Source organism: Impatiens glandulifera, chromosome 1, assembly GCF_907164915.1.
Source record: "Impatiens glandulifera chromosome 1, dImpGla2.1, whole genome shotgun sequence".
NCBI classification, from domain to species: Eukaryota; Viridiplantae; Streptophyta; class Magnoliopsida; order Ericales; family Balsaminaceae; genus Impatiens; species Impatiens glandulifera.
The window spans coordinates 58,722,811-58,736,452 of record NC_061862.1 but is presented as its reverse complement, the minus strand read 5'-3'; the positions used below and the strand labels follow the sequence as shown (position 1 = coordinate 58,736,452).

At 33.4% G+C, this 13,642-nt stretch overlaps 1 protein-coding gene across 1 annotated transcript; it reads right to left on the bottom strand.

Moving 5' to 3' along the window:
• Nucleotides 1-7,624: 7,624 nt before the first annotated feature.
• On the bottom strand, nt 7,625-12,967 carry LOC124921007 (cell division control protein 48 homolog C-like). Its single transcript, XM_047461605.1, has 11 exons — nt 12,903-12,967; nt 11,898-12,818; nt 10,904-11,538; nt 10,470-10,619; nt 10,281-10,394; nt 10,099-10,203; nt 9,120-9,185; nt 8,592-8,656; nt 8,305-8,506; nt 8,074-8,193; nt 7,625-7,899 (listed from the first exon to the last, which is right to left on the bottom strand). Exons 2-11 carry the CDS (start codon nt 12,733-12,735, stop codon nt 7,837-7,839), a joined length of 2,358 nt encoding a protein of 785 aa, XP_047317561.1. The 5' UTR covers nt 12,736-12,818; nt 12,903-12,967; the 3' UTR covers nt 7,625-7,836.
• Between the last annotated feature and the right edge of the window lie 675 nt (nt 12,968-13,642).

Genomic DNA, 13,642 nt, shown 5'->3' with positions numbered 1-13,642 from the left:
AATGGAGAGAGAGAAGTTAGAGATGAATGCAAGAATGGAGAGAATCGAATTGTTTATGAGGCAACAACCACCACCTCCTCCTCTCCCACAAGCTAATTCTAGTACGTTTTCATTGGTTGTTTTGATTCAAAACATGTTTTCATTAATAGTTGTGTCGATTTGAATTTATAACAGATTGTTCAGATTAATAGTTTGGTTGCGAATTTTGTAATTATAATGATCATTTAATGTGATCGTTTAATGTATGTGTCATTTCTTTTATTATTGATATATTGGTTTGGCTGAACAGGTTTTGGTTGCGAGCTAAATAATTAGCATATTTTTAAAATTTTACAGGAAAAAACCGAAAGTAATATTGAAATCTTTCGATTTTTCTTCAAATGGAAAAACCGAGGGTTATATGAAAACTTTCGATTTTTCTATTAGAAGAAAACCGAGAGTTAATTAGAAAACTCTCGGTTTTCACCGTAGGAGTATAACCGAAAGTTTTCATATAACTCTCGGTTTTTCCATTTGAAGAAAAACCGAAAGGTAATTGAAAAACTTTCGCTTTTTCCACAAAGAGGAAAACCGAGAGTTTTACAAATAACTCTCGGTTTTCTTCTAATGGAAAAATCGAGAGTTATATGAAAACTTTCGGGATTCCTCTTTGTGGAAAAACCGAAAGTTTTCTAATAACTCTCGGTTTTCTTCTAATGGAAAAAGCGAAAGTTAATAGAAAACTTTCGGTTCTTCCCTAAGGTGTAAAACCGAGAGTTATTTGTAAAACTCTCGGTTTTCCTCTTTGTGGAAAAACCGAAAGTTTTTCAATTACCTTTCGGTTTTACTCTAAGGTATCTAAACCGAAAACTCTACGATATCTCTCGGTAAATGCCCAATTGTTTTTAATGAAAGAGTCAATACCGAGGGGTGGCGAGAGTTACCAAAACTTTCGGTAATGTGTCTATACCGAAAGTTATAAGGTCAAAACCGAGAGTTTTTACTCTCGGTTTTGACCCCTTTTTCACTAGTGATATTGGATTAGGAAAATTAGACATAATTGTTGAAAATAAAATTAATTAAGAAATTGAAGAATCACTTCAAAGTTTAAAGGTTTATTTAATAATAGAATTTTATATTTCTGTTTCATATGTTTTTTTAATAAGCATTAACTCTGAAAGTTTAAGAGTCATAGAGGTTTTAGAAGTTTAAGAGTTTTTGTCCTATTATAAATAGAATATTTGTACATGTAAAAAGAAGATAAAATGAAATAAAATATCTTCTCATTTTTTAAATCTTATTATCTTGAGTTTGTGAGAGAATATGTTGATTGTCCACTAACGTCTTTAACAGAGTAGTATTAGAGCAAGAATATTTTTGATGTTCCAATATCCGCATCTTACGAATGACAACCATGATAGTTGGTCTATCCAAGTAAAGACGTTACTCGGTTTCCAAGGTGCATGAGAAATCGTAAGCGGTGGGATTGTTGAACCTGATGAGGATGCGACATTAGCCTTGATTCAATTGTTCGAGAAGAACAAAAAGAAGGATCAACATCGGAGTCTATTTCAGAGTATTTCACGTGGATCTTATCTATCGTCAACTAGATGAAGCAAAATGGTGAAAGCATAGAAAACGTTCGAGTAATCAAGAAAATTTTACGTTCTCTACATCAAATATTTGACCACGTAGTGGTTGCAATGGAAGAGAATAGAAATTTGGAAAAACTCTCAATCGACGAATAAAATAGATCATTAAGGGTGCACGAGAAACGGATGAACACACACAAGAATGAGAATTTGGTTCAAACCCTTTTAGTCAAGCATTCATCTGGCGAAAAGGGGAGCGAAGTTCATCGAGGCCATGGTCGAGGTTATTCTCGTGGTGGCGGTCGAGGACGTGGCAGAAATTCAAATATCGAGAGAGAAAATGATAAAAATTCTCAAGGATATTCGAGGGGTAGTGGTAGAGGAAGAGAAAGATGGCACAGACGAGGACAAGGAATTGACGGATATGAGAAGGGATACGAATAGTCGCGCGTTGAGTGCTACAATTGTCACAAATTGGGTCATTATACTCATAACTGCTAGTATGCTGAGGAATGCAAAATATAAGTCAATCTAATATAAGAGAAAGAAATAGAGGAGTCGACATTGTTGTTGGCGCTAAATCAAAAAGTTATTGGAGGATAAAGTCAATGGTATCTTGACAACGGTACGAGTAACCACATGTGCGGCGACAAGTCAAAATTTGTTGAGATTGAGAAAAAGGCAACCAAAAATATTACGTTCGGAGATCCTTCGAAAATCTAGATGTAAGGCAAATGTACCATTTTGATTCGGTTGAAGGATGGTACACACAAGTTTATTTCCGATGTGTATTATGACTCTAAATTAAAGAGTAATATTTTGAGTTTGGGGCAACTCGTGGAAAACCAGTATCATATTTTAATGAATGATCATAATCTTTAGCTATGAGACAAAAATGCTAACATAATTGTGAAGGTGACGATGTCAAAGAATAAGATGTTTTCTCTCCCTATTCAAACAAAAGGGCCAAATTTCGTGTAAGTGTTTGTGATAAATCAAGCGTGGTGTTGGCACATGAGGACGAGACATTTAAATTTTTAGTTTGTTGCTCGTTCTAGTGAATCAGTTTGACTTGGAGCTTGAGCAAATGAACGTGAAGACGAAATTTCTTCATGAAAACTTGGAGGAGAAGATCTTCATGATACAACCCGATGGGTTTGTTAAACCTGGTGATGAAGGCAATGTATGTCTCCTTAAATGCTCGCTTTCTGGTTTGAAACAATCCCCAAAACAATGGTATTTGTGTTTTGATGAGTTCATAGTTCATAACGATTTTGTGAGGAGTAATTTCGATAGTTATGTCTATGTCAAGTGGGTTGATGGTTGCGGGGTCTTCCTATTGTTATATGTAGATGATATGTTGATTGCATCAAGAAACAAGGAAGAGGTTCGCAAGGTCAAGAGTTTGTTAGGGAGTGAGTTCGAGATGAAGGATATGGGGTCGGCAAAGAAAATTTTAGGGATGGTAATTGAGCGGGATCTGGAGAAAGCCTCATTGTTCTTGTCTCAAAGCGACTACCTCCAAAAAGTGGTTGCCAAATTCGGGATGTCTAATGCCAAGGCAGTTCAAACGACGTTAGCTACTCATTTCAAGCTCTCCTCGGAGATATTACCGAGTACCGAGAAGGAAAATGTGAGAATGGAAAACATTCTATATATGAGTGTCGTTGGGAGCCTAATGTATGTCATGGTATGTACGCGACTCGATCTTACTTACGCGGTTAGTCTTGTTAGTCGCTTTATGGCAAACCTGGGGAAAGAACATTGAGAGGCGCGACGAAGTGGGTTCTCCGTTATGTTAAGGGATCCTTAGATGTTAGTCTTTGTTTTAAACGGGCGGGTGTAGGTGATGATAAGTTGAGAGGATATGTTGATGCTGATTTTGCAGGTGACTTGGACAAGAGAAGGTCCCTAACGGGATATGTGTTTACTCTATTCGGATGCTTGGTAAGTTGAAAGGCACAATTACAATTTGTAGTTGCTCTTTAAACAATGAAAGCCGAGTATATCGTTGTGACAGAGGGAGTCAAGGAGGCACTTTGGTTGAAGGGACTCGTGGGTAAATTTGGGATGAAGCATGATAAGGTGGAGTTATTTTGCGATAACCAAAGCGCCATACACTTATCCAAGAACTCGATGTTTCACGAGCGCACAAAACACATCGACATTCGACTTCACTACATTCGAGATGGCATAGTGAGTGGAGGGGTAGTTGTGGAGAAGATTCACACGTATGAAAATCCCGTAGATATGACCACGAAGGTGGTAACGGGAATCAAGTTTCGAAAATATTGCGACTTTATTCACATCACAAAGTTTGGAACATAATCGGAGAAGTAGGAGGATCGACTTTAAGATGTTCTTAGTGATGAAGCTCATTCGTTTGACAATAGACATAGAGGTAATGTGGAGATTTGTGGAATTGGGTCTAAGGTTTTGAAGTCCAATTTAGTGTGCCTAAATATTATGTAAAAAAAGGAAAGAAATCATATATATTATATGATATATTATATGGAGAGAAAATGATATATTCTAAAAGGAAAAGATTATATATATAATGTTTTTTTTTACTAATTATGAATTTTAAAAGCCTATATATATTTAGATTGTAAACGAGTGGTAAAAAGTGTGAGACTAAAACTTAGAATATACATAGAGTTAGACTTTGTAATTATAACTTTATTGAATCGATTCTCCGAAAGAATGACGTAGGACATTGTTGGTCCGAACCTGGGTAAAACTCTTATGACGTTATTCTGTTTATTCTTTGCTTTTACGTTATTGTTTTACATCCATTACGATTGCTATATTTCCGTTTTTCATTCTTCGGATGATAATTTCTCCAACACATCCTCGACCAAATGAAATTGATGAATATAATAAATATAGTACGACTTTCCATTCAAAGACAAGAATTAAATCTGGACCAAGAGGTCAGCTTCAAGTGAGTCTCTTCCAAACTAGTGAAGACAATATTCTGCGAATTAGTTTCAAATGACCCAAATCAAACGATCGTACTCTGCTTACCATTTTTTGTCTCAGCGAATTAAACTATCATCCTCCGTGTACCATTTTTTATCTCAGTAATCCACCACTCATATTCGCTTCACCACTGTAGCGAAACATTTTGATCTCGTCTTCAGCATTTTGGACCAATTGTGCCAAACTGCACATTTACTTTCATAATATCAACATACAACGGAGAACCGACCCACACAAGAAGTAGACTGCCTACCACACCGGAACAACCTCACCTTCGGGCTAACACACTGCCCTCGACCTTACTACAACCATCCAAGTCCACATTCCAACCTCTCCCACTCCCCCATCTTGTTTCTCCGAACCCGACTGTTAGAGATGGCCTTAGGGGCTTCACAAACACCCGGGTGAAGACTGACGGTGTCTACACGACCCTCTGGCTTCCCGTCACCTTTTAGCCCTTGACGACGGGAAAGAATCCACTCTCATCTGCGGGCGAATATCGACCAAGCAAACTTTATGTTCACCCCCTAGCCTAGCGATGAATAACCAACCTTCTCCGTCGTCTGACTCCTCGTGCGGACACAAAACCACCGGCCTCCTCCACACCAAATTTTAGTCACGATTCTTCAACAACAACACTACCATCTGTCGTTTCTTTGTCTCACTCTCTCACTTTCTTATTATCTTTTTAGTTGAGCTCTTAAATCTATCCATGAGCCTAACTTATTCTCTAAAACTCTTTTCTAGAAAGAGAAAACAAAAAACTCAGAGAATCTTTTAGAGAATTATTGACTGTGTTATCAAAATTTTCATTTTTGGATAATTTCTTATTGTAGTTATATACGTGATCCCTTCATTTGATATTTTTTAATGAGATTGTGAATTTGTGATTCTTCAAAGTCTTATTTTTTATTTATTCTTCTTAGGCCTACCAACAATACAATTTTCAAGTCAATGTATATTGATATTTAGAATGTCACAGTTCCATTTTTTTTATCACATGTATATTTACAATATATACTTTCAAATGTGATGCATTATGCATATACTTTCTAAGAATCGGTATATGCAAAATCAGTATCAAACAATGTGAGATGCATTTTAATAATTTAATAAGAATCAAATATTAGCCGTTAACTAGAAAAATACTAATTTATGATGATTCATTCTAAAGTAGGAAATGTACTCTAATTTAATAAATCAAAATGTTATACATATTCCAAAAGTACAAAATCAAACAAATTTATTTTAATATATATATATATATATATATATATATATATATTCTTCTAACAATACAAACTCAAAATCATTCTAAGAACACAAAATTATAATTTATTTTTTTTAGAATAAAAAAGAGCTAGCATGACACCCTGCATAGCCATGACCCCCGCTTACTCAAAACGCTTTTAAATAGAATCGAATCCGTGACATTTTAGTCTCGTAAGCCAAACACAAAATTATAATTAAATAAACAAATTTGTTTTAATGATATATACATTCCGAAATTAGAATCATTCCAAAATACAAAGTTATAATAAAAGAAATTTGATCTATTGAAGTAATGATGACATTCCAAAGTAAAAACATGACTCTGGTTTAGCCTTGAACCAGCAGAAACATTAGTCCTTGTATAAATTTATAATTTAATGCTATAGATTTTCCAAAGTAAAAAATTCCAAACGAAATATAATTTTTTTGCATTCATTCTACAATTAATTGCTCTGCTAAATAGGAAATATGTAAAAATAGAGACTCACTTTTCTTTATCACAATCCATATTAGCTACATACAGGGCTGGTCCTGGTGGTAAGCCCGGCAAACCCTCGGACTAGGGCAGCTCACTCGTTAAAAATATTAAGGTGTTTAGTTAAATTTATTGTAATTTTAAACATAAAATTGTATAATTTAGTGGTTAAGGATAAAAACTTAAAAATTTTGTATTGTTATGGGTTTCAAATCTTATCAAAATCAATTTTTTTTTTATTAATTTTTTAAACTAGACCTAAGGCAACAAAAATATATAGACTTTTTTTCTACCGGTCTGGTCTGGGGCAGCCCAAAACTCGGGGCCGGCTCTGGCTACATATATGAGGTGAAGTCTTGAACTAGACTTTTTTTCTACCGGTCTGGTCTGGGGCAGCCCAAAACTCGGGGCCGGCTCTGGCTACATATACGATGAAGTTTCATTTAGGAACTAACGGCAAAGTTCTGGATAGGGCTAACAATGATCATGAATGGAGAAAGTTTTAATATAGTAAAAAACAAGTTTATAGTAAAGGTTAAGAGAGAGGAAGTAGAATGAATGCAATAAAGAAAGAAATGTGAAATAGAAAAAAGTTACTAGAGGACTCTAAGAAAAAAAATGAAGAAAAAAAGAGTTTTGTTTGATTTGTTAAAACATTAAAAGGGTTAAGGTTTGTTTGAAAAAAAAATGGCATCCATGTGTACAATAAGTAACAAATTTAACGGTGTAGCTGAAGTCCATTAATAGCTAGGTTGCAAATATGAGAAAAGTTTTCAATTGAGTAATAAGATAAATGTACTAATTTTAATCCAAAACAAGACAACTCTTGAGAACAATTGAAACATACCTCTGTTCAAGTCCCACCACATAAGATTTGGTTGCACCTTCACTCTTAGCCGTTTCAATTAATTTCGTTACCTTGTCATACTTGATTGCAAAAGAATAGTTTTATCGAGTAAACTATACAATAATTAGATTAGACATAGAGAACACATCGACAAATATCTTTAAATTGATGTTTGTGGTGTCGTGCATAATTATTAATAAATAGATTTAGATAAGTTCTGTTTTTACATGTTTTCAATAATGGTATAGAAAATGATTGTATTATCAGAAATCAGAAATGCTACAACTTTGTTAATACAAAGTTTGACATTATCAGCATCAATGAAATAGCAGCCTGGTCAGCTTATCATATCTTCATGGAGTTCTTCTCAGAAACATGTTTTTTACAATGTATAATCACAAATGCTAAAATGAGAAAATACATTTGGAAAATATGAATGGTGTTTTGCATCTATCTGTACAATAAGGCAGAATGTTGCACTGCAGATGTATCCATTAGTCCAAAAGTAACCAAAGATAGTCAAAGAGTTTAACCATAAAAAAATCCCATAAATAAATAAACTGCAAAAATGTGCTTCAAATGCAAAAAGAAAGAAAGAAAGAAAAAAAGTAACCCATGCCAAAATATCACAAGGAAAACTATAACCAAAACATGCAACTTTATCGTAAAATTGTGGCATTTGCGATCTATCAACTGCGTTGTCGTTCGTTGACTTCTTTGTTTTTTGACCATTTATCGTAAAATTGTATTTCCTGTGCAACACAGGCCAGGTCAATTATTGATGATGAGGAAACACACAAATCTACCTTAAAAAAGTTACTATCACATGTATAAAATAAATGATTTGAACTTAATTGATTTTGTGTATTGTCATTTCTTGTGCTTTAATTTTAATGTTTGATTTGAACTTGAATCAAAACAAATACCTTTAGGGAGACAGATGGGAAGGTGTTTTGGAAAGCTATGTCGAAATGCCTTCTATTTATGGCGAACACATCTGAGCCGCCTATGCATTCATCAATTGCAGTGCGTGCAGCTAAATTCAACTACAGATTAAGAATGGCAGTATGAGTATCATTCAAAGTTAAGCATGGAACTAGTTTAAGGGTTGCAGACTGATAATTACAAATAAAAAAGTTTACAGAAGGAATACTTACAAGTGCAGAAAGATCTGCTCCACTAAAATTATCGCAAGCTGGATCCTTCCCAACTTCTAATAAATCGACACTAGGATCTATCGGTTTGTCTCGCGCGAGAGCTTTAAGAATCGAGCCACGGGAATCCGGGCTAGGCAAACGAACATAAAAGTATTTCCCCAGTCTATTAGGCCGCAAGAGAGCAGGATCTACAGCTTCGGGTCTAGGAAACATTTCAAAACCACAAAAGTTAACTCAACCAGTACTAAAAGAAGAAAGACACAAGGATACTCAAAAATCAAGCAAACCTATTTGTTGCAGCAATAACATAGACATCCTTTCTTTCATCTCCACCATCCAACTCTAACAGTAACTGTATAATTGAGATGGGTACAATTTTATTATGGACATTACATGAGTCGAGCATAATTGAAATGACATCCTGCTTTGATACACACACATCCATCAAGTGCTTGTTTGATATGGTTTATTTAGATTTAATAAACCAACATTCCTTTATAGATTTTTTGTTATTTAACATACATAAATTCTTCTTTTATTAAATCATCAATTAAAATACTAATTATCCCTTGTTTTCTATCCTTTATAACATTTTTTAAATATCAAATACTAAGATAATTTTGGTCATTTGACCCAAATAATCCACTTTCAAATAATCTCATCCCAATATCAAACAAGCTCTCAATGTTACCAGTGATCCAACGTCAAACTTGAGTTCAAGTCATTAGTTATATTTATATGCAATTTCCAGAGGTTTCTCTTATTTCTGATTCTATAAGATATATGAAAGAAAATGTTATAAACATAATAGAGACCTGGTTCACAAGTCTTGCAACAATCCAACCGCCTTCATGTCCTCGATTGGTTGTCAAAGCATCCACCTAAGAACAACGAGACAACACGTACATCAACTATACATGAGTACATGACCAAAAAGGAGAACAATTAATTAATTAATAGTTCTGAAGTCCACTTCTATCATCGATGATAACCTCAATACTGCCAACAATAAAAAAATTGTCAACATTGTAGTTGTGTTGAATTTATATTTTCCAGTTTTATAAGAAAATGTAGTTGGGTGAAATTGCAAAAGTTGTAGATGGATCATGAGAAAAATTCTTATGTGGAGATGGAATTTAGAAACAACCATCTAAGAATCAAATATATTTTTATTTGGTAAAAAAATGTAAGGGTGTGTTTGATCAAACAAAAATTAAGTGATAAATGTTGAATTTAGAAACAAACTAGGTAAACAGTAGTAAAAGGATATGTATTACCGAGTTAAGTGATTCATAACTTAACGGTTAAGCCATATTAGTACTAATTAATTTTAAATAATAGTTATCAAATGATAAACTTATTTCAAATAAGCACTTCATTATTTTGATAAAGAGATACAACTAAGTTAATATTAAACTCTAACTTTTAACAGAATTATGAATCAATTGATAGGACTCTAAATACTATATATAAGTCCTTATATTTATTATAAGTTCATATCAGTTTTATATAAGAATTAAGGCCTAATTTTATATTTCCAAAATGGAAAACCGAGATCTCCGTTCTCCTATTCACAACCCTAACTATCCTCTCATCTTTTTCTTATCCTTTTTAGCTAAAACTGTAACACAAACACTTTCTAGTTGAATTAATTACAACCGGATTTTTTTTTCTAGATAACACCAAAATAATAATCCAAATTACTTTGCCAAACATAATTTGAGCTAAAAAATATGCATCAGTATTAGGGTCACTCATGATAATCAAACAGATTAATTACTGTAAACAACACACCTCGTCAAAGAAAAGTATGCACGGGGAACATGTCCTTGCACGGCGGAATATAGTTCTAATCGCCATTTCACTTTCTCCCACATATTTACTCAATATTTCAGGACCCTAGACATGAGAAAAAAAAGTTAAGACTTGAAAGAAATATCTTTTAACACTAGAAAGCGATAAAAAAACTCACATACCTTAATATGTATAAAATTAGCCCCTGATTCATTGGCCACCGCCTTTGCAATTAATGTTTTGCCACAACCAGGAGGTCCATAAAGTAAAAATCCTTTCTCATTCAAATTAAATCTCTAAAACATCCCAAATGTCAAAATACATATCATACAAATAATACTTGTTTCAATAAAATGAAAAACGGTGGTCACCTTATAATGATCAGGATACTTAATTTGATTAACTATATCGAGAAAATCCTTCCTTATTGATTCCATCCCACCTACATCTTCCCATTTCACATTAGGGATGGTAGAGAACCCTTCTCTCTTTGTTGAAGGCTGGACCATTTTAGCTGCTTCCTGCACTTAGCCACATTATTTTTAAAATCACTATAAGAAAATAGAATAAAGAATTCTTAAAAATTAAATCCACGCCATACTTATCTAATAGGTAAAAGTTGAGGATGCGAATGATCCTTTTCAAATTTAAGGGCTTCTTTGATTTTTGACTAAAAATTAAGGGAAATTTTAATTTTATATCCATATATTCATGCAATCACTCATAATCACAAGAACTAAACAATAGTATCAACTAAATCAGTATAGTGCACAATAACTCAAAGAATACACCTTCCTATGATTACCTCAAAATCAGTCATTGTTATGTAAAAAGTTTCCATATCTTTAGGATGGAAAGGAAAATATTTATTCTGATCATCATCTGCAGGTTCTTTCTCAGTACAATCAGAATCTGCAGGTTCTTTCTCAATACAATCATCATCTACAGGTTCTTTCTGACATTCTGCTTTTTTTCTGTCCCTTAATTTCATCAAAGCTAGAAATGCAGCCTTTTTTGCTAGTTGTTCCAAATCAGCCCCAACAAAACCAGCTGTAGAACGGGCTATCTTTAAAAGGTCAAAAGAACCCCCGAGCCTTAATTTGCGACTAAGAACGGTAAGAATTTCCAACCTAGCTTTTTCATCAGGAACGCCTAAAGCAAACTCATGGTCAAACTTTCCAGGTCTTCTTAATGCAGGATCAATACTGTCAGGTCTATTAGTAGCCCCAATTACAAGAACATAAGGAGTTTCATTAGAAAAAGAAGGTCTTTGTGAAATATCCATGCAAGTCATTAACTGTGTAACAATTCTTTTCTCCATTTCCCTTTGCAAATTGTCTCTTTTTGAAGCTATAATATCAATCTCATCAATAAACACAATCGAGGGTGCTGTCCTATAAGCTTTTTCAAAAAGAACTCGGATATTCTCTTCTGATGCACCTGAAATTACCACAGTTAAGAAGATGAACTAAATAAAAGTCTTACATCACAATAACCACACGCTAAAATATGTCAATAAATAGAGCATCAAACATGCCATGTCATGAAGGAAAAAGTGGATTGAAAGTAAGAAGAGATGATACATTTCTTTCTGAAAAAAAGTTGAAAGGATGTTACAAATTAATAGTTAAATTTTCCTTCTAACTCAAAACATTCTAAAGTTAGGTCTCATGCTTCCTAACCAGCCTAATAAATCATTGAAGGTTTTTTTTTCTACCCTAACAATAATAAGCAGTTACTCTAGGATCATAAGCAAGATTAAAATAACAATTATGATGCTAACAAACATGAACAAACACCTGTAACACCAGTAACCAATTCATTAGCCGAAATTTTATGTAAATGCAGTCCAGACTCAACAGCTATGGCATCAACCAACTTTGTTTTTCCACACCCTGGCGGCCCATGTAACAAAATCCCAGTAATCGGACTCCCTCCAATATATTCTAAAGGACGTCGACGCGAAATGGAATACAACACATCGCCCAATTCCTTCAAAACACTGGACATTCCACCTAGGTCACTAAACCTCGTCCCCTTCTTCCCTCCCCCCTGCTCGTCACTGATGTCAACTAATCTTTTTTCTTTTCCTTTTATCATACCCAAATTTGAATTGTCTCCAAGCAAACCAACATTCATAGCAGCCTTATTAGACTCCAATTCAACACTCTTATTCTTCTTCTCAACTTCTTCTTTCCTTTTCAATTTTTTTTTTGGGAAAATAGCATCTTCAGATGTTGAAATAACACCATCTTCTTCCTTAGAGGAGGATGTCACAGACTGTACATATTCCTGGTCAAAAGTTTTCCGTTTCTTTTGTATGGGTTGCATTTCACTCTGGCTCACCAATTTCATCTTCTTCTGAGACGGTCGACCAGTTTCATCTTCGTCCATTATGGAACTTGACAGGGTGATATCGCTTGATGGGTCATCCTTCGAATTGATGTGTTCTAACGTTCTCTTAACTGCCCTGGTTAAAGGAAGAAGCTTTTGCCGACTATATTGTGGGTAGTTGGACCGAAGATGATCTACAAGTTCCTCAACGGTCGGATACTTGAGCTTACACGATTCTATATGCCGAAGAAGGGCCGCAGATGTAATTGTCCCACGACCGCCACCTCCTCGTCTTTTCCCCATTAACAAATTATTACGGCGGAATAACTACAGGGGGTGAAAGGGCTTCTTGCGCGCCAAATACTGCTGCTGCTACAAGAGATCACCTAAGAAAAGCAAAAGATCATATTTTTATAAGATCAGAATAAAACATGTAAAAGTCGCAGCAATATAACGTTAAAATATTCAACCAGTTGGAAGAAATCAGTGGCGGCGCAATTTGAAGAAGATTTCGCCCGAGCTCTGGTAATTGATTAATGAGGTTTAAGAGTTTAAGAATGTATATATATACGGTCTATTAGAGAATTTTTAGATTTATTTGTTATAGAATTTTTAATATATTTAAAAAAAAAAATAGAATTATAATATATATATACTTTAAAATATTAATTGGATATTAAGGTAAGTATATAAAAAGTTAGGAATAGGTGATTTTTGTACTTAGAAATAATAAAAGGGGATAAATTGAGTGTTTGGTTGAAAAGTTTATTCATCTCTAAATTGGAGTAATTCATTTTTACTTACGTGAATGTGAAGCATTTTATCTTTTGTTTTTCTCTCATAATTATAATATTATATATATTTTTCTTTTAAAAATATATTAAAAATTCTTTTAAATTTAAATAATAATAATTTTTTTAATTTATTTATTAAAAAAAATTATTTTAATTATTTAAATAATATCATTTCAAATAAAATTTTAATAATGATTACAATAACTAAAAATAGTAATTTAATTATTTTTATATAATTAATTTAAAATATTATATAATAATAATAATAATAAAATTATAATAAATTAATTAAAATATAAAAACTTAAAAATAAAATAATAATTAACAAATATTTAAAAAACTATTAGAAAAATTAAATATAAAATAATTTAATAAAAAATGTTATTAAAAAAATTATACGCGTTATATTTTCCAGG